General features: G+C 35.2%; 1 protein-coding gene and 1 pseudogene across 2 annotated transcripts in view; one reads left to right on the top strand and one right to left on the bottom strand.

The window, feature by feature from the left end:
- Positions 1–15,815: 15,815 nt before the first annotated feature.
- LOC106846084 (transmembrane protein 41B pseudogene) lies at positions 15,816–16,645 on the top strand (annotated as a pseudogene).
- Positions 16,646–19,204: 2,559 nt separating this feature from the next.
- LOC106846096 (cytochrome P450 2C19-like) overlaps positions 19,205–27,144 on the bottom strand; it is a 79,408-nt gene continuing 71,468 nt past the window's right edge. For both annotated transcript variants that reach the window (XM_014864675.3, XM_014864674.3), the window contains exon 9: positions 19,205–19,736. In XM_014864675.3, the coding sequence (XP_014720161.1) occupies positions 19,555–19,736 (182 nt within the window). In that variant the 3' untranslated portion in view covers positions 19,205–19,554. The remainder of the gene's footprint in view (positions 19,737–27,144) is intronic.

Genomic DNA, 27,144 nt, shown 5'->3' on the forward strand with positions numbered 1-27,144 from the left:
ACACTTTTTTTTTATTGAGTTAATGATAGGTTACAATCTTGTGAAATTTCAGTTGTACATTAATGTTTGTCATTCGTGTTGTAGGTGCACCACTTCACCCTTTGTGCCCACCCCCCACCCCACATTTCCCCTGGTATCCACTAAACTGTTCTCTTAGTCCACATTTTTAAATTCCTCATATGAGTGGAGTCATACACAGATTATCCTTCTCTAGCTGGCTTATTTCACTTAACATAATTCCCTCAAGGTCCATCCATGTTATTGCAAATGGAATGATTTTGTTCTGTTTTGCAGCTGAGTAGTATTCCATTGTATATATGTACCACATCTTCTTTATCCATTCATCTGTTGATGGGCACTTAGGTTGCTTCCATGTCTTGGCTATTGTAAATAATGCTGCAGTGAACATTGGGGTACATAGGACTTTTGGGATTACTGACTTCAAGCTCTTTGGATAAATACCCAGTAGTGAGATGGCTGGATCGTATGGTAGTTCTATTTTTAATTTTTTGAGGAATCTCCATACTGTTTTCCATAGTGGCTGCACCAGTTTGCATTCCCACCAGCAGTGTATGAGGGTTCCTTTTTCTCCACAACCTCTCCAACATTTGTTACTATTAATTTTAGATATTTTTGTCATTCTAATGGGTGTAAGGTGATATCTTAGTGTAGTTTTGATTTGCATTTCCCTGATGATCAGCGATGATGAGCATCTTTTTATGTGCCTATTGGCCATCCGTATATCTTCTTTGGAGAAATGTCTGTTCATGTCTCCAGCCCATTTTTTGATTGGGTTGTTTGATTTTTTGTTGTTGAGTTGTGAGAATGTCCGTTCTACCTAAAGCAATCTACAGATTCAATGCCATCCCAATCAGAATCCCAATGACATTCTTTACAGAATTAGAACAAAGAATCCTAAAATTCATATGAGGGCAGCAAAAGACCCCAAATTTCTAAAGCAATCCTGAGAAAAAAGAACAAAACAGGAGGCATCACAATCCCTGACTTCAAAACATACTACAAAGCTACAGTAATCAAAACAGCATGGTACTGGTACAAAAACAGGTGCACAGATCAATGGAACAGAATTGAAAGCCCATAAATAAAACCACACATCTATGGACAGCTTATCTTCGACAAAGGAGCTGAGGGCATACAATGGAGAAAAGAAAGTCTTTTCAACAAATGGTGCTGGGAAAACTGGAAAGCCACATATAAAAGAATGAAAATTGACCATTCTTTTTCACCATTCACCCAAATAAACTCAAAATGGATCAAAGACCTAAAGGTGAGACCTGAAACCATAAGGCTTCTTGAAGAAAACGTAGGCAGTACACTCTTTGACATCAGTGTTAAAAGAAACACTTTTTAAATAAAAGTGTTTACAACAGGTGAAAAAAAAAAGTGGCATAAATGTATATAAGTTTCTCTGATCCGCATAGAATGTATATGGAGAGCATACCTTCTCAAAGGACATATGACTAGTAGGAGGGAATGGTTGATTCCAAAAGTCTGAATGAAGTTCTGTGGTTAGATGGGAGGAAGACTTGCTTTCCACCATATATGTTTTGTGACTTAATGTAATATTATTTTTCTAAATTGAGGTATAAGTTATGTAAAATAAAACATCTTATTAAGTGTACAGTCCAAATAACTGCAGTAAGGGAACCACCACCACTCAAGATATAAAACATTCCCATCACTCCCCAAAGTTCCTTTATTCTCCTATTGCAACCAATCCATTTTTCCCACTTCTGCTGATCCATTTTCTTTCTCTGTAGTTTTGACATTCAAGAATGTCATACAATGAAATGTTACTTTAGGTGGAATAAATTATAATCAGTTATATGCTTGTTATTTCTTGCTTTTCTTTTTTTTGGAGGAGGCGGAAGACTAGTCCTGAGCTAACATGCATGCCCATCTTCCTCTGCTTTAGATGTGAGATGCTTGCCACAGCATGGCTTGACAAGTAGTGCCTATGTCTGCACCCAGGATCTGAACCACCAAACCCTGGACCGCGGAAGCAGAACGTGTGAACTTAACCACTGTGCCACCAAGCTGGCCCCTATTTCTTGCTTTTTTATTTATCAGAATGCTTTAAATTAATCCTTGTTGCAATTATCAGCCATTCTTTTTTTTTTTTTTTTTTTTTTTTTTTTTTAGGTAGATTAGCCCTGAGCTAACTACTGCCAAGCCTCCTCTTTTTGCTGAGGAAGACTGTTCCTGAGCTAACATCCATGCCCATCTTCCTCTACTTTATACGTGGGACACCTACCACAAGTGGTGACATGTCCGCACCTGGGATCTGAACTGGTGAAGGCTAGGCTGAGAAGCGGAATATGTGAACTTAACCGCTGCACCACTGGGCCGGCCCTCAGCCATTCTTTTTTTCATTGCTTATTTTTTTAGTTTTTCTTGTTCATTGCTCAATACTATTCAACGGTATGGTAGTATCACAAATTGTTTATCTATTCACCAGTTGATGGATATTTTGTTTGTTTTCAGTTTTTGCTTATTCATTAAAGGGGTATAAGTATTTGAATATAGATCTTTTTTTGGACATATATTTTCATTTTATTAGGTAAACATCTAAGAGTGGGATTGGGATTGTTACATGAGTATTTGTTTAACTTTAGACAAAATTGTCAAATTGTGTTCTAATGTAGCTGTGTCATTTTACATTCATACTAGCAATGGATAAGAGTTCCAGTTGGTCCATGTACCCTCCACCACTTGCCATCATCAGTCTTCTTAAATTTTACCTCCTGTACTATGTGTGTAGTGATATCACATTATATTTAATTTCCGTTTTTTGAAAAGTACTGAGGTTTGGCTTTTCATGTTCTGATTGGTTATTTATAATCTTCTTTGGTAACATTAATGTTCAAGTTATAAGCTTTTTTTTTTGGTATTTCCCTTCCTTTTATTGAAGTTTTGTAGATATTTATATGTTCTGGATAAAAATGTGTTATCATATAAGTCTTTTACAAATATTTATACCCAGTCTAGGCTGTTTATTTCTTCAGTTTCTTAAGAACATATTTCAAAAAGTGGTATTTTTAATTTTAATGAAGTCCACTTAATCAATTATTTCTCTTGTGATTTGTGCTTTTGTGTCATATCTAAAAAACATTTGCACCACAATTTTCCAAAGATGTACAGTTATTTTTCTTCCAAAGTGTTTAGAGTTTTTGCTCTTATATTTAATTCCATAGTCCATTTCAAGTTAATTTTTGTTTATGGTGTGAAGTAACAGTCATTCTTTATTTCTTTTCTATTTGGATATCCAACTTTCCAGGACCATATGTTGAAAATATATCTGCATTTTATCTTAAAGAAGTATTTTCATATGTTACTTGTTTAAAAACATACAAGGGAATGATGTTAAAAACAAAATTGTATACCCATATGTGATAAATAGGGTATGAAATTGTTCCCTACTTTGAATTTTAAAGCTTAGGAAAAAATTAAAACAGCATAAATATGGTTACATAAAACATGTATGAAGTGTATATATATATAGACATATCTATTTTTTATATCTATTGATCAGTCTATGTATCTATGATACTCAACATCTAAATATTTCCATGTCTTTTCCAGGAACAGAGAATTTCTTCTACATAACAATAATTGTATTTATACTGGAAGAATTATTATTTATACAATAATATCTAATACGTAGCCATAAACTGTCCTAAAATATGCTTTAAATCTTTTTTTAAATCCAGTATCCAACCAAAGAACAAGGGTTAAATTTGGTTGTCTTGTCCTTTTAGTCTCTTGTAATCAATAACAGCTCCCTTTCCTTTGTTGTTTGTTTCCTCTGTATTAGAAACAATTTGTTTCCAAACATTTGTTTCCAGTGTACTCGAATGGTGCCTAACCTGGGACTGATAAAATCATTCTTTATACATGATTAGTAAGACCACTCCCAATGCCCATGTGCTTTCCCACTTCATGATATATCTTCACAATTGGGCCAGGTCAGTTAGGCCATGGAGAACTGTCTCAGTTAGTCGAAAATAAGAAAGCTAGAGAATGAGTTGATTGGATTTGTCTCCAGATACATCACTGCACAACCCAGAACTTTTCATAGATAGTCAAACTCATTTAGACTTTTCTCACGTCCCCTTAGAAAAGTATCTAATGCCACAACTTTGTTGAGTATCTTCTATGTGGTGCCCCCACATTTCTTGACTGAGCTCTGGGGCACAAGTATCTATAATCACAAATGGGCGCTGAAAGGGCTCACACTCCAGTTTGGAAAGTGGATGAGTAAATAGATCATTATAATTCATTATGACTAACGCTGTGAAAGAGGGAAGCACAGGCTGCTCTGTGGGCTGAGGGTGAAGTTGCCTGCTTCCTGGTCACGTATATTCCACAGAGAAGCATAAAATAGAATAAGAAACATTCTGACAGAAGAAATGACACTTGAGGTCCCTCACAAAAGGGTACAAGCAAGAAAAGAAGACAGAAGAGGGCAATTTTACAGAGGTAATGGGATAGAAACAGGACATTTTCTCCAGATTGAAGAGATCACAATCACCTGCCAAGGGGTCATGGAACTGTAGAAATGTGACAAACCCTGAAGTGATGAGAGAGTAATCTGGTTTTCCTAAAATCATAATTCTCCATCTTGGACATCGGGATCTCGACATCTGCAGTGTATGCTGAATCTCTTGCAATGGAGTTACCTTTATTTATTCTCTAGATTTTGATGCTTGCTTTCACCTAGAATTTAAATACTCAGATGACAAGTACTAGGCACTCCATTCAGGACCTCATATTTTAGCAAAGTAGAAAAATAAACAGAGAATTATGACTCAAAGCCTTCTGTGCTTCAGTGGAAGCATGAATATAATGAATATGATGCTGAGGAAACAACAAGGAGATTCTATGGAGGGAATTACAAACATTTAAAGAAAAAATGACGTTTGACTTAGGTCCTTTTTCACAAATTATCTTGTATGTTCTAATCTCTTTGGATGCTATTTAAAGAACTAATGCAGGGTGCTGATCTACGTCCTGACCACTCAAAACTCAGGCTGGAAAATTGATAGGACTGCTCAAAACCACTGTGAGCTAACTAACCCCACATGTGGGTAAAAGATTATGGTCAACATATACAATAGGGCTGATCCCTTTTCTCAGTGAAAGAAAACCTTGCCAAGTGTTAAAAAAGTAAACCAGTAAAGAGTAATTCTGCAAAGAACGGGAGAGATGAGGGTTTTTTGTTTGTTTGTTCATTTGCTTTGTTTTAGTTTCTTTAAATTCATGGCATTCGAGAAAATCCCTCTGCCAAAACACTAGCTGGCCACAAGGTAAGAAAGAGAAACCTTCATGATTACACATAACAAAGAACACAGTCATTGCAAAATAGTTTGGAAAAGTCACTGCACAGACTACTACAGCCTTCAACAATCAAGAAAACAACACACCTTGGGGAAGAAGATATGATTTCAAGATTGATCACATTATAATATTCAAATGCTCACTTTTCAACAAAGAATCAGGAGGCCAACTGAAAAAGAAGAAAAAGGAAAGTATGGCTCATTGAAATGAACAAAGTAAATTAACAGACTCTGTCCCTGAGGAAGCCCCAGATACCAGAAATACAAGACAATGACATTAAAACAACTGACTTCAATGTGCTCAACAAGCTGTAGGATAACATGGACAAAGAACTAAACTAAATCAAAAAAACTATATAGCAACAAATGAGAATACCAATAAAGGGAAGTTATGAAAGAGTACTACAAAGGAATTCTGAAGCTTAAAAATGAAATAAATGAAATGAAAATTTACTAAGGGGTTCCGCAACCAATTTGAACAGGCAAAAGAAAGGATCAGTGAACTTGAAGATAGAACAATTAAAATTATTGACTCAGAAACAGAAAAAGTATGAAAAAAGTGAACAGTCTAATAGCCCTATGGAATATCATCGGTGGACCAATATACACATTATGGGAGCCTCAAAAGGTAAAAAGAGAGAGAAACAGGCATAAGGAATATTGGAAGAAGTAATGACTTATACTATAATAATAATATACTATACTAATAATGTCTATACTGATATCAGATAAAATAGTCTTTAAGTAAAAATTTGTCAGGAGAGATAAATAAGGACATTATACATGGATAAAATAGTAAATTAATCAAGAATACATACCAATTACAAACATATATACAGTAAACAACAGAGTCCCAGAATAGATGTAGCAAATATTGACATAATTGAAGGGAGAAATAGACAGTTCTATAATAATAGTTGGAAACTTCAACATACCACTTTCAAAAATGAATAGAACATCTAGACAGAAGATCAATAGAGAATGTGAACAAAACTATAAACCAACTAGAGCTAATAGATGTATACAGAAAATTCCACCCAACAATAACAAAATACACATTCTTCTCAAGTGCACGTAGAACATTCTCCAGGAAAGACAATATGTTAGGACACAAAACAAGTCTTGATAAATTGAAAAGAATGAAATCATACTAAGTATCTTCTTTAACCACAATATAATGACCAAAAAATAATAAGAGAAGAAAAACTGGAAGATGCACAATTATATGCAAAATAAACAACAAATGAGCCAAAGAAGAAATCACAGGGAAATTATAAAATACTTAAAAGATGAAAGAAAACAGCAACCCAAGATGCCAAAATTTATGAGATGCAATAAAGGCAGTATTCTAAGAGAAATTTACAGCTGTAAACACATCCATTAAAAAAGAACAATCATCTCAAAGTAATAACCTAACTCTACAACATAAGGAACTAGAAAAAGAAGAGCAAATTAAAACTAAAGTTAACAGAATGATGAAAATAATAAAATGGAGATAAATAAAATAGAGATGAGGAAAAATAACTTCAACAAAACAAAAGCTGGTTCTTTGAAAAGATCAACAAAATTAACAAAACTTTAGACTGACTAATAACTAAAATCACAAATAATGGGGGACATTACTACTAATCTTACAGAAATAAAAAAAAGACTATAAGAGAATACTATTAAAATGGATTGTCAAAAATTAAATAATTTAGAAGAAATATTAAAATTACCAGAAACACACAAATAACCTAAACTGGTTCAAGAAGAAATAGAAAATCTGAACACATCTATAACAATTTAAGAAATGGAACCAGTAATCAAACCCTTCCAACAAAGAAAAGTCCAGGACCAGATTGCCTTGATTGGTGAATTCTACCAAACATTTAAAAAAGATAAACACCAACCCTTCTTACACTCTTGAAAAAAATGGAAGACAAGAGAACACTTTACTGCTCATTCTATAAGGCCAGTGCTACCTTGATACCAAAGCCAGATAAAGACATCACAAGAAAATAAAATTACAAACTAATATCCCTTATAAATAATTTTCAACAAAATAATAGCAAATAGAACCCAGTAGCATAGTAAAAAGATTATACACCGTTACCAAGTATGATTTATTCCAGCAATGCAAAGGTGGTTAAAATAAGAAAATCAATCAATGTAACACACCACAATAATAAAATAAAGGAAAAACTCACATAATCATCTGTATTGATTCATAGAAGGAATTTGACAAAATCCAACATCTTTCATGATTTAAAAAAAAAACGCTCAGTAAACTAGGAATAGAAGCGAACTTCCTCAACATGATAAAGGGCATACTTTTTAAAAAAACCATACTTAACATCATACTAACAGTGAAACATTGAAACCTTTCCCCTTAAGATCAGGAATAAGACAAAGATGCCCACTTTCACCACTGCTATGCATCATTGCGCTGGAAGTTCTAGCCACAACAACCAGAAAAGAAAAAGAAATAAAAGGGATCCAAATTGGAAAGGAAGAAGTAAACCTATCTTATTTCCAGATGATATGGTCCTATATTTCCTATGAATTGCAAGGAATCCACAAAAAAGTTACTCTAATAAACAATTTTAGCAAAGTTGCAAGGTACGAGATTAACATGCAAAAATCAGGTGTGTTTCTACACAGGAGCAATGAGCAATCCACAAAGGAAATTAAGGAAGCAATTCTATTTACACTAGAACCTAAAGAATAAAATACCTGGGAATCAATTTAACCAAGGAGGTGAAAATTTGTTTCCTGAAAACTACTAAACATTGCTGAAGAAATTAAAGAAGACCTATATAAAAGGAAAGACATCCCATGGTCTTGGATAAGAAGATTTAGTATTGTTAAGATGTGACTACTACCCAAACAATCTACAGATTCAATGCAATCTCTATCAAAATTCCAACAGAATTTCTTGCAGAAATAAATAAGTCAATCTTCAAATTCATATGGATTTTCAAATCAACCTGAATAGCCAAAAAAATTTTGAAAAAGCCAAACACAGTCAGAAATCTCACACTTCTCAGTTTAAAAACTCACTACAAACCTGCAGTTATCAAAACAGTATAGCACTGGCATAAAGAAAGACATAAAGATCAATGGGGTAGAATTGAGGGCCTGGAATTTAACCCATATATCTACCACTGATTGATTTTTGTCAAGGGTACAACATCCATTCGATGGGAAAGAACAGTTTCTTCCACAAATGGTGCTGTGAAATCTAGATTTATATATGCAAAAGAATGAAGTTGGACCCTATGTCACACCACATAAAAATGAATCAATGACCCAAATATCTCCTAAAATAATCTAAATATAAATGCTAAAATCATAAGACTTTTAGAAAAACATTCAGTTTAATCTTCATGATCACTGATTTAGTAATGAATTCCTAGATATAGCTCCAAAAGCATGGATATATAGCATGGGTAACAAAAGAAAAAAATATATAAATTGAACTTCATCAAAATTAAAAAGTTTTGTGCATCAAAGAACATTCTTTAACAAGTGAAAAAACTTACAGAATGGGAGAAAATACTTCCAAAGCATATATCTACTAAGGGAATGCCTAAAATAACCAAGACAAAACATAACAAATGTTGAAGAGGATGTGGAGAGAAGGGAACCCTTGTACACCACTGGTGGGAGTGCAAACTGATGCAACCACCATGGAAAGCAGTATGGAGTTTCCTCAGAAAATTAAGAATAGACCTACCATGTGACACAGCAATCCCTTTACTGAGTACCTAACCAAGGAACTTGAAATCAGCAATTCAAAGAGACCTCTGCACCCCTATGTTCATTGCAGCATTATTCACAATAACCAAGATGTAGAAGCAACCTAAGTGCCCATCAACTGATGACTGGATAAAGAAGATATGGTATACATATACAATGGAATATTACTCAGCCATAAAAAGGGATAAAATCATGCCATTCACAATAACATGGATGGTCCTGGAGGGTATTATGTTAAGAGAAATAAGCCAGATAGAGAAAGACAAACTCTGTATGACTCCACTCATATGTGGAAGATAAACAAACTCAGGGACAAAGAGAACAGATTAGTGGTTACCAGGGAAAAGAGGGGTAGGGTGTGGGCACAAAGGGTGAGGTAGTGCATCTATGATATGGCTGACAAATAATAATGTACAACTGAAATTTCACAAGGTTGCAAACTATCATAACCTCAATAAAAAATAATTCAGTCAAGAATACTCTATCCAGCAAAGTTACTTTTCAGATATGAATGAGAAATAAAGGCTTCCCCAGACAAACAAAAGCTAAGGGAGTTCATCACCACTAGACCTGTCTTATAAGATATGTTGAAAGGAGCTCTCCTACCTGAAATGAAAAGGCAAATGTGTTCAAAGCTTTGAGCAAGGTACTAAATAGATAGAATCAAAAAACTGCAACTCTACATCAGAATAGGATAGCAAACACTTAACTATTATAAAGGTTAAAGGGAAATTAAGCATTAAAAATAACTATAACCACTTCAATTTGGCAACAAACTCACAATAATAAAGGGAAATTTGTGACAACAAAAACAGAAGGGGAAGAGGAAAACAATGGAACTTGCAGAGGCAAATGGAGATAAGATACTATCAGCAGAAAAAGGACTATCTTATCTATGGGATCTTTTATACAATACTCATGGTAACAACACAACAAAAAATCGAAGCAGAGTCACAAATCATAAATAAAGAGAAAACTGAGAAAAATATTACAGAAAACCACCAAACTGAAATGGTAGAAAGAAATACAGGGAATAAGAAACAATGGAAATACAGAACAACAAGAAAACAAAAGAAAAATGGTATTATTAAGTCCTTATGTATCAATAATCACCAAAAATGTAAATGTATTTGATTCATCAATCAAAAGACACAGAGTGGCTGCATGGATTAAAAGACAAGACTCAACAATACGCTGCCTCCAGGAGATATACCTCATCTCTAAAGACAAAAATAGGCTCAAAGTGAAGAAATGGAAGATGATGCTCCAAGAAAATGGTAACCAAAAGAACATGGGTGTAACAATACTTATCTCAGACAAAATAGACTTTAAGCCAAAAAAGATAAGAGATAAAGATGGACATTATATAATGATAAAGGGGACAACCCATCAAGAAGACATAACATTTATTAATGTATCTGCACCTAACGTAGGAGCACCAAAGTACACAAAGCAGTTATTAACAGACCTAAAGGGAGAAATTAACAATAATGCAATAATAATAGGGAACTTTAATACCCCACTTACATCATTGGATAGATCATTCAGACAGAAAGTCAACAAAGAAATGTCAACCTTAAATCAAGCATTAGACCGGACAGACTTCATACATATATAGAATATTTCATCCAAAATCAGTTGGAACACACATTCTCCTCAAGTGCACATGGAACATTCTCAAAGATACATCCTATACTGGGAAATAAAACAAGTCTCAATAAATTTGGGAAGATTCAAATAAAATATTTGATTTTTAATAAATATTTGAAAAGATTCATAGATATCCAGCATCTTTTCTGACCACAGTGGTATGATACTAGAAATCAACTACAAGAAGAAAGCTGGAAGTTACAAATACATGGAGACTAAACAACATGCTACTGAACAACCATTGGAGCAATGAAGAAATCAAAGAAGAAATGAGAAAATACCTTAAGATGAATGAAAATGAAAATACAACTACCAAAATCTATGGGATATGGCAAAAGCAATAATAAGAGGGAAATTTATATCAATCCAAGCATTGCTCAAAAAAAAGAGAAAAATCTTAACAAACAATCAAACATCACACCAAAATAAACTAGAAAAGGAAGAGCAAACAAAGCCTAAAGTCAGAAGAAAGGAAATAATAAAAATCAGTGTAAATAAATAAAATAGAAACTAAAAAGACTGTAGAAAACATCAGTGAAACTAAGAGCTGGTTCTTTGAAAAGATAAATAATACTGACAAACCTTTAGCTAGACTCACTAAGAAAAAAGAGAGATAAATAAACAAAATCAGAAATGAAAGAGGAGAAATTACAATGAATATCACAGGAATACAAAGGATTATAAAAGAACATATTAAAAGTTATACTCCAAAAAGTTGGATAATCTAGAAGAAATGGATAAATTCTCAGATTCATACAACATTCCAAAACTGAATCAAGAAGAAATACAGAATCGGAATAGACTGATCACCAGTAATAAGATTGAAACAGAAATCTGAAACCTCCCAAAAAACAAAAGTCCAGTACCAGACAGCTTCTCTGGTGAATTCTACCAAACATTCAAAGACGATTTAATACCCAACCTTTTCAAACTCTTCCAAATAACTGAAGAGGAGGAGACATTTCCTAACTCATGTTATGTGACCAACATCACACTGATCCCAAAACCAGACAAGGACAACACAAAAAAAGAAAATAATAGGCCGATATTACTGATAAACATAAATGCAAAAATCCTTAACAAAATATTAGCAAATTGAATGCAACAATACATGAAAGGGATCATACACCAAGATCAAGTCAGATTTATTTCATGGATGCAAGAATGGTTCAACATTCACAAATCAATCAACAAGATATACCATATTAACAAAATGAAGAATAAAAATCACATAATCATCTGAATAGATGCAGAGAAGGCAGCTGACAAGATTCAGCATCCATTTATGATTTTTAAAACTCTCAATGAAATGGGCATAGAAGGAAAGTACCTCAGCATAATAAAGGCCATATACAACAAACACCCACAGCTAACTTCGTATGCAACAGTGAAAAGCTGAAAGCTATACCCCTAAGAACAGGAACAAGACAAAGATCCCCACTCCCACCATTCTTATTAAACATAGTATTGGAAGTCCTAGCCAGAGCAATCAGGCAAGAAAAGGAAATAAAAGACATGGAAATTGGAAAGAAAGAAGTAAAACTGTCACTATTTTTGGATGACATGATTTTATACATAGAAAATCTTAAAGAATCTTGCAAAAAATCTATTAGAAACAATAAAAGAATACTGTAAAGTTTCAGGGTACAAAATCGGCATGCAAAAATCAGTTGCATTTCCATACACTAAAAATGAACCACCCGAAAGAGAAATCAAGAACACAATCCCATTTAAAATTGTCACAAAAAGAATAAAATATCTAGGAATAAATTTAACCAAGGTAGTGAAAGACCTGTACACTGAAAAATATAAGACGTTGAAAGAAATCAAGAAGATATAAAGAAAAGATATTCCATGCTCATAAATTGTAAGAATTAACATAGTTAAAATGTTCATATTTCCTAAAGAAATATACAGATTCAATGTAATCCCTATCAACATTCCAATGACATTTTTTTGTGGTAATAGACAAAGAATCCTAAAATTTGTATGGAACAGCAAAGACCCTGAATAGTCAAAGCAACTCTGAAAAAAAAAAAAAAAACCAAAGCTGGAAATATCACACTGCCTGATTTCAAAATATACTACAAAGCTATTGTAATAAAAACGGCATGGTACTGGCACAAAAACAGACACAAAGATCAGTGGAACAGAGGTGAGAGCCTAGAAGTAAACCCACACATTTATCAACAGTTAATTTTCAACAAAGGAGCCAAAACATACACTGGAGAAAGGAGAATCTCTTCAAATAGATGATGTTGGGAAAGCTGGAGAGCCATACGCAAAAGAATGAAACTAGGCTACTATCTTACACCACATACAAAAATTAACTCAAAATGGATTAAAGACTTGAATGTAAGACCTGAAATTATAAAACTCCAAGAAGAAAACATAGGCAGTATGCTACTTGACATTGGGCTTAGCAATACATTTTCGGATATATCTCCTTAAGCAAGGGAAACAAAAGAAAAAACAAAAGAATGACACTACATCAAACTAGAAAGCTTCTGCATAAAAAACTATCAACAAAATGAAAAGACAATCTACCACTTGGGAGAAGATATTTGCAAATCATATGTTCAACAAGGAGTTAATTTCCAGAATATAAAAGAACTCACACAACTCAACGAGGAAAAAGAAAAACAACCTGGTCAAAAAATTGGCAGAGGATCTGAACACAAATTTCTCCAGAGAAGATATACAGATGGCCAACAGGCACATGAAGAGACGTTCTACATCACCAGTTATTAGGGAAATACAAATCAAAACCACAATGAGATATCACCTCACACCTGTCAGAATGGCTATTATTAAAAAGACAAAAATAACAAGTGTTGGAGAAGATGTGGAGACAAAGGAACCCTCATACACTGCAGGTGGAAATGCAAATTGAGGCAGACACTATGGAGATTCATCAAAAAATTGAAAATATAATTATCATAGGATCCAGCTATTCCACTGCTGGGTATTTATCCAAAGAACATGAAAACACTAATTCGAAAGGGTATATTCACCCCTATGTTCATTTCAGTATTATTTACAATAGCCAAGATTTGGAAACAACCTGAGTGTTCATTGACAGATGAATGGATAAAGATGACGTGGTATATATATGCAATGGAATACTAGTCATAAAAACAGATGGAATCTTGCCATTTGCGAAAACTTGGATAGACCTTATTATTAGATCCATATTATTATTCCAGTAAGCAAGATAAGTCAGACGGAGAAAGACAAATAGCATACGATTTCATTCATACGTGGAAGATTAAAAAAGAAACACATAGCTGCGGAGAACAGATTGGCTGTCACCAGAGGAGAAGGAGAGTGAAGGAGTGAAAAGGGTAAAGGGGGACATTTGTAAGGTGATGGAAGGAAAGTAAACTTTTGATGGTGAACACGATGTACTCTATGCAGAATTCGAAATCTAACAATATACACCTGAAATTTACATAATGTTATAAACCAACGTTACCACAATAAAAAATAATCATGATAAATAAATTATATAATATAGCCTCTAAAAAGCTTTTTGGTCAAAGAAGAAATTAAAACAATATTACCAAATTATTTGACAGCAATAGCAACCAGAACGTCATATAATAAAATGTTTTATTTTTCTGCTTTTCCTCTCCCCAAAAATAAGGATACCCTGAATCTAATAATGAGGAAATGATCAGGCAAACACAAATTGAAGGATATTATACAAAGCACCAGGTGTGTACTCTTCAAATTGTAGCTCTATTCTAAGGGGGAAAATGTCATGCTTGACTGATGTATTCCTAAGAGAATCCTGGGCCCCAAACTCATAATTTAACAGCGGCCTTGGCCTAGTGGCTTCTGGCAGAACTGGAGGCAGAGGCACAACACTAGATGATCAGACTCCATAGAAATGGTCAGACAAACAGATGGCTGCTGAATCATCGCATGCGTCCATGCACACTACCTGCTCCCTAGAGATGTGATGAGCCAATCCATCTGTTGACAAGTTGTTTCCTGATGAATATTCAAAAATAGAATAAGACAGAAATCGTCTGTGGGAATATCATCCTCCTTTAACTGGTTATGATAAAAATAGAGCTCAAGGCATTGTTTGATATTGTTGGGACATTTGAGAAAATTTTAATAAGGACTGAATAATAGATAGCATTATGAAATAATTAATTTTCATGATTGCGATAATGATGATATGGTACTAGGGAAAGGTCCTCCTTCTTAAATGATTCATGCTAAAGTCCCTGTGGGTGAAGTGTAATGTTTTCAAATGGTTCAATTAAAATGATTCAGCAAAATCTTTATATATATTTATATATATAATATTATATAATGTTATATATAATATGTTATATATAATTTTAAAGTATACATAATAATATTTAATATATATCATATATGGCAAATTTATACATAAATATATTTATATTTATGTATATACATGTATATGTAAATACATTATACATATGATTAGAGATAATAAAGGAAATGTGGGAAATCATTAACAAGTGTTAATTCTGCTCAACTGAAAATATTAACTGTTGAATCTAGGTGGGGATATATGATGGTCATGGTACCGTTCTTTCAACTCTTCTTTAGGTTTAAATTTTTCAAAATAAAAAGGTGTGGATTCCTAGAGTCCTCTCCACAACGTTTAAGAATTTTAAGCTGTTTCTGAAGTAGTCATTTTCAGAAGCACTATCATTTATATCCATTTTTCCCTGGCTTACTATGAACCCAGGCAGCAGGGTGCCCAAGAAAGGAAGACAATCTTCTCTTCTCAAAGAAACTGTAAACAGAAAATCAGCCTCAAGTGATAAATCAAGAAAAGGGAGGGCAGAGCGCAGTCTGAGTTGGCGCTGCAGGTGTCAGCCCAGCGTCACTGTGCTCGCGGGGCTGAGGTCGTCTTGGGTGAGGTGGTCGCCCAGAAGTAGCTGAGGCTGTGGCCACTGAGTGTTCCAAGGACCAGAGTCGTTGTTAAGGGCTTGCGACATCACCCCGCTCCCATCACCTTCTCTGCTGCAGCCATAACAAAAGGCAGAGTTGCCGAAAGATAGCAGACGTGGGCACTCCATGCGACCCCTCCATAAGGAGGATAGGGTAGGGGGGACGCGGGGTCCCACAACGCCAGGCAGGGGAGACCACCTGAAGCTGTGGGTGCAGAAACTGGGTCAGCAAGAATGTCGCTTCTTACATTGGTGTCCATTTTTTTATCTGCAGCTTTTGTTATGTTTTTGGTATATCAAAATTTTCCTCACCTTAGTGCAGAAGAGTGAATATGAACATTCCCAGAGATATAGATGATGCCAAGGCTCTAAGGTTTTATCCAAATATAAGCACATCTTTTATGTACAAGTATTTGTAGTTCATTTTGCTATGTATATTTGTAGTTCATTTTGCTATGTATATTTTCTTGCAAACATTTGCTATTCCGGGCTCTATATTTCTCAGTATACTCTTAGGGTTTCTTCAACCCTTTCCGCTAGCCTTATTTCTTGTTTGTTTGTGTTCTGGACTTGGTGCCTCATTCTGCTATATGCTCTGCTATTTAGTTGTAAACAAATACGTAACAGAGAAAGCAGTAAAATGGTCATAGCGGGTTGAACGTCATGGAGAACATGTCATTAACTACATTATATTTTTGAGAATAACACCATTTCTGCCTAATTGTTAATATTATGTCTCCTGTGATAAACGTGCCATTGAAATTTTTCTTATTGGCACTTTTCTAGGTGTCACACCTCCCTCTTTTGTAGCGATTAAGGGCGTGAACAACACTGTACCAGCTCACAATCACAGAGGAAGCTGTTTCCTGCAACCCAGTATTTGTTCTAACAGTTTTGGCTCTTCTTTCTATTCTGCCAGCCATCTTCCAAAAAAAACTAAAGCAACAATTTGAGTGAAACATGATCTGGGTTTTAGTTTTCCTGTCATCAGCATCTCAAGAATGGCAAGTTTATGTGTTAAAATCACCTCTTCAGTAACTGAAACAAGGAATTTGCAAAATAAAATTTCTTGTCAGACGGTTAATATATTTAAGTGGCAAGGGAGAGAAGAAAGTAAAAACGGAAATTGATATACTATGAAAAATGCTGTCAGTAGTTGATAGACATCTTTTGAATTACTATTCTGAGGGTAGCTATACATACTTAGTGGCAGTGTAGTAGGAAATTCTCAACCTGACTGATTCATTCAATTTAATATATTTCTTGAACTGGCTATACATACTTACTCTTGATTTGATAATTTAATATTTTTCTCTCTTATCCCTTACTAATAACTAAAATAGAAAGAGTAAATACAAGGGCAAAGATTCTAGATATTTAAAAATAGTATTGCAGTTCTGGCTAATGTTAGCCTTCTTTCAGAGCAGAACTTGAAAACTAATGCTCAAAAGAGATTTACATCTCTTTCCTCTTTTTACCTTTGAGGTAATGGATTTGTTCAGAAGTTGCATCTCAGTGGACTACAGAATTTGGAAAGGACATCAAGTTATATATATTTTGTGAATTTTATTTTTGTCTTTTTCTGTTCTAGATTATCATGGATTAGTCTGAAATTTAAAATTCTGACCAGTCTATTTTCATATTTTCTTCTAGCTTTCACAATATTTCCACTGTGCATATATAAAATGATAATTACATGATAATTGTATCATATTGATGTTGATAAGTTATATTCAGATAATATTTTGTTACGCAGTTTCCCTTCATCTCATAAGGGGGTCAAAAAAGCAAACATTCAAAGTATGCACTTTTTTGGTTGTTAGAGTAATTATATTGCTCTATATTTTGAGACAGAAGCAGTGGCCGTGCAACAGTTAAATGGTCAAATATAGTTTATTTGTTCCAATGACTAAAATTTACCTCATTTGTTTATTAATATGGTCATTAAAGTATGTATTATGTAATTATCCTTTTTATGCATGATACACTTATAAGAATGCTTGTTTCATTTCTGTTGATGGCTTTTTGGTTTGGGACTGCTTTTGATTAATGCAATTTCCCAATTTAGTGTTTTTACTTTTTTATAACTCAAAGTAAAATTGACTTCTCACATTGTAACTACTATATTTAAATAGTCCTGGAAAAACTAAACAGCTTTTTACTTCTTGCTTAATGGTAATACCCTTGATTCCTTGATTCCAGGACATAGCTGATCTAAAGTAAAGCACTCTGTCAGTTTTACCTTCACCCAAGACTGTCAAGATGAAAAGTACTGTAGCTGTGGGAGAAATCCTGTTATGAGAAGTGTGATCATCTTCAAAGCCTGTTTCTACTACATAGTGTGGACTCATTATTTTTTCTATCGTAGTATTAACAAATGAATTTATTGGAAATACAAAGAAAATATATTAATTAATATACTATTATTATGTCAAAAAAAGGAGTCCTGTTCTTACCATATTAAGTGAGATAGGGAATTTACACAAAACTAATTGCATTAATAATCCAATTTTTGTTCTCACAATGGCAAATAAAGAAAACAAAGAAGCTGTATGAAAATGTTAACCATTATTATCTCTGTGTATTAAGATTATCAGTGATTCTGTTAATGTTAATCTGTAGTAAATGCATATTCTATTTTCAGGGGAAAAATTGGGTAAAAAAATATTGACTCAGGCCAGTGGACTTTACTTTCAGCCAAGACAACCTCCTAGAAGCCTAATGTGCACAGCATTGGTCCAGACAACTAAGTCCACTTACATCTCCTGTCCACGTATTAGCCCTCTCAGGAACTCAAAGATGACTATAGGCATACAAGCTTGAGTCAAAACATATCTGATGAAACTGAAACACTACAGGATATCTACTTTCCTCCTCCTTCCAAGCCCCAACACCTCCTCCACATAGGGTAAAGATGATCTGTGTTCCTTGAGTTTTTATCAATTCAAAGCTCACTCAAAAAACCCACGTAAAATTGTCTCATTTAAAAAAAGTGATAATCCCTAAAATGGTTCAAATAATTAGTTGAGACCAGTGTTGTTAAAGACATGAGAAAATTTACCCAAAAAATTATCCTTTTTTATTTTTAACTCCTCCTCCAGTCCCTGGGTTTTCTCTTGAACTCAGTCCTCAATACTCGTCTTTCCCAGTCTGCAATTCCATAGGGTCATGACAGAAAAGTGCTGAATTTGCTTCCTTCTCCCTCTACTTCTAAAAAGCATTTGAACCAAGGAAAAGAAGATCAAATATAATTCTCCAAAACAAAGAATTATAGGAGGTAGATGCTTGGAAGGGAAAAATCTATTGACACGTAAGAAGGCAAGCCAGTACACTGTTCTCGTCAACCTTAGTCCCAACAATTCCATGATTCCTCCTGTCACGTTCTGGAATATCTTCCCTTACCTACTACTCCTTCACATCTCTCTCACTTTCTTACCTCTCTCTCTCTCTCTCATACACACACACACACACATACCACAGACCACAGACATTACCATACAGAGACACAAATATCCAAGAGACTCTTGTGTTAATATTTAATATTTATATGCATTTCTCATTGTGTAGTTTATCTGAACCTTATATTCAAGAATTATCACATCCAAGTTACAGATGAGGATCTGAGTATGGAAAGTAGTAGCAGAGTATAGAGAATAGCAGATAAATCTGTGCAGTGAAACTCAGGAAACTCTCTTTAATGGAGGTTGGATATTCACTGGATATTGAGGTAATGGGGAGATGTGAATGGAGAGGTCAGAGAAGGCATTCCTTGGAAGAGAATGAAGTGGAAAGGAGGTGAACGATGCCCGCAGAGGAGAGGAAGTTGCAGATGACGGCACAGCTGCAGCCAGATGGTCCTCCCTTCATCACACAGGAATGAAACAGATCTTGTAAAAGGGTGGCACAGAAGCAAATCCATTGACAACTGGGGTGACGTCGATGTCTTTTGGGTCAACCAGAGACTTCAAGTTAAATTTCTGTAAAATGGTTGTCAGGAATAAAAACAGCTCCATGCGGGCCAGGCCCTCTCCCACACAAATCCGTTTTCCTGAAAATAACAAACACAGGAGACAAATGCTCTTTGAATCCTGTATGTGTGACCAGCGCAAAGAGAGAACACAGTAACTATTGATGAATGATTGGATAGATGGATGGATGGATGGATGGATGAATGGAAGGAAGACTGGTTAGATAGACACAGAGTAACAAAAATTAGCAAATGTTTTATTCACTTAATGTCTTATCTTAATGAACACCCTTCATTTAACAGATATTTATTATCAGCTCTATACTAGCATTCAATAAGTATTCTTACATTTTAACTTCTCTTTTGACATTTCAAATTTCCATCTAATCTTTTTCGAAGAAGACACTCACGTTACTTGGCCAGTGGGTTGAAGGGAGAAGGACTGAAAGGAGGAGGCTCATATGTCTGTGTTTCCCCTTCTATCTCTGGCCAAAACACAGCCCAATATTTTTTTCCTCAGTGTACTTTCAAAAGACATGTATAAACATGTCACTTCCTAAATTTTAAAATTTTAAATTGCTCCCCACCTGTCCTATGGGATAAAGTCTGATGGCTTGCCCTGCCTGTTCACAATCTGTTCCCAGTCTGATATTCCACAATCTTTCCTTCCATTCTTCATACCCTGTACTCTCAGCTCTAAGCATACACACTCTTCATCAATCTCCAACACACCGTCAGTTTCACGCTTTATCTCATGCTGTTCCTTTTGGCTAAGATGTACTTCTCTTATACTTCCTTCAGGATCTAGGTCAAATGTTATTTCTCCTTTACACTCTTTGTGATCCCCTAAGGTAATAGATTGTCACCCTCTCTGAGTTTCTTCAGCATAATATTCATGCTTCCAATGAAGCATAGATCGCTTTAAATCATAGTTATCTATTTTTATAGCCTGGTAAAATGTGAGTTCCATGAAGGGAGGGCTCACTCATTGCCTTCTTGATATTTACAGTGCCCGACCCAAAGCAGGCATCAAGAGTCGTAGAAGAAATGAGGTGTCCATGGCCAGACACTCAGAACACACATTTCAGGAATGGAGACCCAATAACCAAGATATAGGATCATGATTGGAGGAAGAGCAGGGTGCTCTGGAATCACAGTATAGTATGCTACTACATTCCCAATATTTCCCTGACACTATAATTAGCTGGCAGGATTTTCTTTCTCCTTGATCTAGAGCAAATGTCCTACTCCAGTGGTCTATTACCTCCTTAAAAGTGTCCTTCCTGGGCCAGCCCAGTGGCACAGCAGTTAAGTTTGCACATTCTGCTTCAGCGGCCCAGAGTTTGCTGGTTAGGATCCCAGGTGCAGACCTATGCACCACTTGGCAAGCCATGCTATGGTAGGCGTCCCACATATAAAGTAGAGGAAGATGGACATGGATGTTGGCTCAGGCCAGTCTTCCTCAGCAAAAAAAAGAGGAGGATTGGTGGCAGATGTTAGCTCAGGGCTAATCTTCCTCAAAAAAAAAAAGTGTTTTTTTAAGTGAAATGAAATATATATATTTTTTAAAGTCCTTCCTTCTCTAGTTTTCTTTCTCTCTGCCCCATGTAAGGCAGCTCAAATATCATTTCTCTTATTAAAATGTCATTAGTCCATTTTATGCCTCACCAAGAGATAGGAATAATCAGGAAGGAGGCAGTTTTCATCTCCTGTCCTGATCAGCCTGTTCTTCCCTCTATCACAGCACTAATTGTACTGGATTACCACGGTCTGTTTACTCTTCTCCTTCTCTAATTGGGATGTGAGCCTCTGGGCTGCCTATACTGTACCTCAAGATATTTGGTCCCCAGATCTCCTCAGAGAGAAGCTTCAGGTTTTGAGTTCCCTCTAGATTATGGGCCGCCATACTGGTGGTGGGGTTTTGGTGAGACTGTGTCTCAGCCTCTCCTACCCACTTTGATGTGGGTTTTTTCTCATTTGTTTGTTAGGTAGGAGTGGCCCAGCTAGTTTTGGGGATTTTTTTCAGAGGAAATTGGGCTGTGTGTAGCTATACATTCAGTGTGTCCATGGGAGGAGATGAGTTCAGGATCTTCCCACATTGTCATCTTGAGCCAAAACTCGGGAGGTTTCTGATTACTGAATCAATCTCATTCCTTATTATAAACCTATTCTGACTTTCTGTTTCTTCATTATTCAGTATTGGTAGGTTGTATGTGTCTAGAAATTAATCCGTTTCTTGTAGGTTATCCACTTTGTTGGCAAAATTGTTCATAGAAGTCTCTTATGATCCCCTTTATTCTGTGGCAACAGTTTCATGGCTTCTCTTTAATTTGTGATTTTATTTGTTAGAGTCTTCTCTTTTTTACTCAGTCTAGCTAAAGAGATGTCAATTTTGTTTATTTTTTCAAAGTACCAACTCTTAGTTTCTTAACTTTTGTCTATTCTTTTTCCAGTCTCTATTTCATTTGTTTCTCCTCTAATCTTTATTATGTCCTTCCTTTCTCTAACTTTGGCTTTAGTTTGATATTTTTTCAAATTTACTGAGGTGTAAATTTATGTTGTTTATGTGAGATCTTTCTCTTTTTTAATGTAGCTATTTCTTGGTATGAAATTTCCTCTTAGCACTGCCTTAACTGCATCCCATAATTTATAGTATGATGTTCTTCCATTTTAATTTTTCTTAAGGTATTTTCTAATTTCCTTGTGATTTCCTCTTTCACCCATTGATTGTTCAAAAGTGTGTTGTTTAATTTCTATGTATTTGTGAATTGCCAGTTTTCCTTCTGCTGCTGATTTCAAGTTTCATTCCACTGTGGTCAGAAATAATATTTGGTATGATTTCAATCTTCCTAAATTTGTTAAGATTCATTTTGTGATCTTACATGACATCTATGCTGGAAAAATTTTCATATGTGCCTTAGAAAATTGTACATTCTGCTACTGTTGGTAGAATGTTCTACATATGTCTGCCACATCCATTTGGTCTATAGTGTTGTTCAAGTTCACTATTTCTTTTTGGCTTTCTTTCTGGTTGATCTATTCATTATTAAAATGGGATACTGATGTCTCCTACTATTATGGCATTGCTACTATTGTATTATATTAGCACGTATTTCTCCCCTCAGTTCTGCCAATGTTTACTTTATATATTTAGGCACTCTGGTGCTGCGTACTTATGTATTTATAATTGTTATATCTTAGTGATGGCTTGATCCTTTTATCATTATATAATATCCTCTCTGTCTCTTGTGACCCTTTTTGACTTAAAATCTATTTTGTCTCATATAAGTATAGTGACTCTTGCTCTGTTTTGGCTACCATTTCCATGGAATACCTTTTTCCACCCATTTACTTTCATCCTATGTGTGTCCTTATCCAAAGTGAGTCTCTTGGAGACAGCACATAGTTGGATCTTGACTTTTTAATCCATTCAGCAACTTTGTATCTTTGATTGGGGAGTTTAATCCATTTACATTTAAATTATTTTATTAATTAAATAATTAAATTAAATTAATTATTGATAGGGAATGGTTTACTATTGTCATCTTGTTAATTGTTTCCCATTTGTCTTGCAGATCTTTGTCCCTGTTTTCTACTCTGTCTCACTTTGTATTTCATTCTTTTTGTATACTTTGATTCCTTTCTTTTTCTTTTGTGTAACACCTACAGGTTTTCTTTATGGTAACCATGTGGTTATCAGTCTATTTTAAGCCGATAACAACTTAACTTTAATCACATACAAATCCTACACTTTTAATCCCCTCATTTTATGTTATTCATGTCACAATTTACGTATATTTACATTGTATATCCAATAAAATATTTTTTATTTATTCTTATTTTAATTTTTTTTTGAGGAAGATGAGCCCTGAGCTAACATCCACCACCAATTCTCCTCTTTTTGCTGAGGAAGATTGGCCCTGAGCTAACATCTATGCTCATCTTCCTCTACTTTATATGTGGGATTCCTGCCACAGCATGGCTTGATAAACAGTGCACACGTCTATGCCCGGGATCAAAACTGGCGAACCCTGGGCCACCAAAGCAGAGTGCACAAACTTAACTGCTATGCCACCAGGCCAGCCCCTTATATTTTGTCTTTTAACTTTCATACTAGAAATAAAAGTCATTTTCCTACCACCATCACAGCAATATAGTATTCTGTATCTTGCTATATATTTACCTTTACCAAGAGGTTTTATACTTTCTAATACTACTGTGTTGATGCTTATGGGCCTTTTGTTTCAAGTTGAAGAACTCCTTTTAGCATTTCTTGTAAATCTGTTACAATTGGTGATGAATGTTCTCAGTTTTGTTTGTTTGGGAAAATTGTATCACTCCTTAAATTTTTTCTTTTGTTTTTTCAGAGAAAGATTCACCCTGAGCTAACATCTGTTGCCAATCTTCCTCTTCTTTCTCTCTCCCCAGAGCCCAATGCATGGTTGTATATCCTAGATGTAAGTCCTTCTAGTTCTTCTATGTGAGCCACCACCACAGCATGGCAACTGACAGACAGGTGGTGTGATTCCATGACTGGGAAATGAACGCAGGCTGCTGAAGTGGTGAGAGCACTGAACTTTAACCAGTAGACCATCAGGGCTGGCTCTGTCGATCCTTCATTGCTGAAGGACAGTTCTTTGTTGGTGGGTTTTTTCTTCTGGAACTTTCACCCAACTCTCTTCTCTCCTGCAAGGTTTCTGCTTAAAAATCTGCTAACTGTCTTATAGGAGTTCCCTTGTATGTGACAAGTGGCTTTCTCTTTCTGCTTTCAAAATTCTCTCATTGTCACTGACTTTTAATAATTTGATTATAGTGTGTCTCATTGTGGATTTCTTTGACGTTTTTATTATTTGAGGTTCTTTACACTTCTTGGGTCTGCATGTCCACTTGTTTCCCCAGACTTGGGAAGTTTTCTGCCATTGTTACTTTGAATAAGCTTCCTAGTCTTTCTCTTTTTCTCTTTTCCTTCTAGGACTCCTATAATGTATTTATTGGTCCACTTGATGGTGTCCCATAAGTCCTTTAGGTTTCTCTTCTTTTTCCTTCTTTTTTTCTTTTGGCTCCTCTGATTGAATAGTTACCAGTGACCTATCTTTGAGTTCACTGATCCTTTCTTCTGCTTGATCTAGCCTGCTATTGAACCCAATAATGACTTTTTCAGTTCTGTTACTGTATTCTTCAGCTCTGTGATTACTGTATGGTATTTTTATATGGTCTTTTTGTTGAAATTCCTACTTTGTTTGTTTATTGTTCTCCTGACCTCAGTGATCATCATTATGACTATTATTTTGAATTATTTTCAGTTAAGTTATATATCTTCTGTTTCTTCATTTTTCTTTGCTCTCTGTGCTGCTGTCTGCACATTAGACAAAACAGCCACCTCTCCTAGTCTTCACTGGTTAATCTTGTGCAGCAGAACAAATTCACCCATTAGCCCAGTCAAAAATTCTGTAGGTCTCTCAAACTTGCATGCTAGTCTAGCTTGCTTTTTTGTTCTAGCAGCCCCCAGGTGTCTAGAGTACACTGAATCTTGTCAATGCTCCAAGACAACTAAGACTGAAGTCAGTTCCTCAAGCAACTCCCCAAAACAGTTTTGAAAGTTGGAATGCTAGATGTGCATTCCAACTCTTTTTCTTCTCAGAAAGAAGCTGGGATCTAGGGGGCTTCTCACCAATTCTATTGCACTTTTCTGGGGTTGGTAGTCACAGCAAGAGTGTGTCTCCACTTTTACTTTTGGCTATGATGTGGCTGGATTCACATTAACTCAGGGTACAGGAATCTTTTAACAAGTCTCCGGACTTTTTACAAAAGGAATTGATTGATGTCTTGCTGTGAATCAGTGTATCCATTGGAGGAAGGAGAATCCAGAGCTTACTATTATGCCTCGTTGCTGATGTTACTCTTTCTTATGCGAATTTTGACAGACTGTGTACTTCAAGAATTGATCCATTTCATCCAAGTTATAAAATTTGTGGGCATAGAGTTGTTCAGAATCTTGCTTTCTTATGCTTTTATTGTCCAGGGTATCAAAGCAATGGCCCTCTTTCAATTCTGACTTTAGTAATTTGTGTCTTCTCTCTTTTGGGAGGTAGCTATGGATTTGCCTATTATATTTAACTTTTCAAAAGCACAGCTTTGATTTCATTGATTATTTCTATCAATTTCCTGTTTACAATTTCATTGATTTCTGCTCTGATTTTTATTTGTAGTTTCTGTGGCTTAATTTTTATTTAGTTCCCCACTATAACTGATCTCAATGTTTCCCTATGGGATAAAGCTACTCCTGACCACAATTTCCTCACTTTCAAATTCAAACCTCAAGTGCTCTAGATGACATGCAGCCAAGAGATCTTTTCTGCTCTGGTATCCTTTGTCCTTCTCTGTGCTTATCATTATGAGGACCAGCATGACCTCTTTAGATAATTTTCTTTCGTTTCTTACTGAGTTTGCACAAAAAAAGTAAAATTTGAAAACTGGCTTATCAAATTATATTTTTTATTTAGAAATGCCAAGAAGAAATGGCTCTGCATTGGCATACACTAATCATCTTGCTCTATTTAGTATTGACTATACGGTACTACTCAGTGTTAGATAAGTATTAGGACATATGATGGCCAGTACAAATGTTATGGTGTATGGAGAATGCTAAATACATTTGTGTAATGAAACTCAGAAAATTCTCCTTTAACAAAGGTTGGATGTTCCTGGATGAAGAGAAAAGAGGTCATAGAAGGCATCCCCAGTAAGAGAGTGAAGAGGAAAGGAGGTGAACAATTCCCTAGATGAGAGGTAGTTGCAGACAACATTGTAGGAAAGGCCATATGGTGTGACCTTCCTCACATGGGAGTGAAGAAGAGCTGGTAAGAAAGTGACACAGAAGCAAACCCATTAGCAACTGGGTGGTATCAATGTCCTTTGGGTCAACCACAGATTTTAAGGTAAATTTTTGTAAAATGGTGGCCAGGAAGAAAAACAGCTCCATGTGGGCCAGGTCCTCTCCTACACACATCCATTTTACTGAAAATAACAAATTCAGAGAGTAGATATTCCTTGAACACTGTGTTTCTGGCTTTCAGAAAGAGAATATGCATTAACTATTTGATGAATTGTTGAATGGATTAATGGAAGGCACAATGGTTGGATAGACAGTTGGACAAAGGATGAACATACATGCTATCCACCTAACATTTATTTTAACAGGTATCCTTCTTTCAACAAATATTTATTGCGTATCAGCACTATGCCAAGTATTTCATTAAGTATTCTCACAATATAACTGCTCCTTTGATATTTCAACTTTCCACCAATCTCCTTCTAAGAAACACATATACATTGGTTGTGCTTTCTATTCATAGTCTGATGTCCCATGATTTTTCTTTCTGTTCTTCACAGCCTCTATTCTCTTCTCTAAATATACCTACTTTCCATCATTCTCCAAACACCATGAAGTTTCAAATTTTATATCAAACTTCTCCCTTTGGCTAAGATA

The sequence above is a fragment of the Equus asinus genome, chromosome 2 (genome assembly GCF_041296235.1).
Source record: "Equus asinus isolate D_3611 breed Donkey chromosome 2, EquAss-T2T_v2, whole genome shotgun sequence".
Taxonomy (NCBI): domain Eukaryota; kingdom Metazoa; phylum Chordata; class Mammalia; order Perissodactyla; family Equidae; genus Equus; species Equus asinus.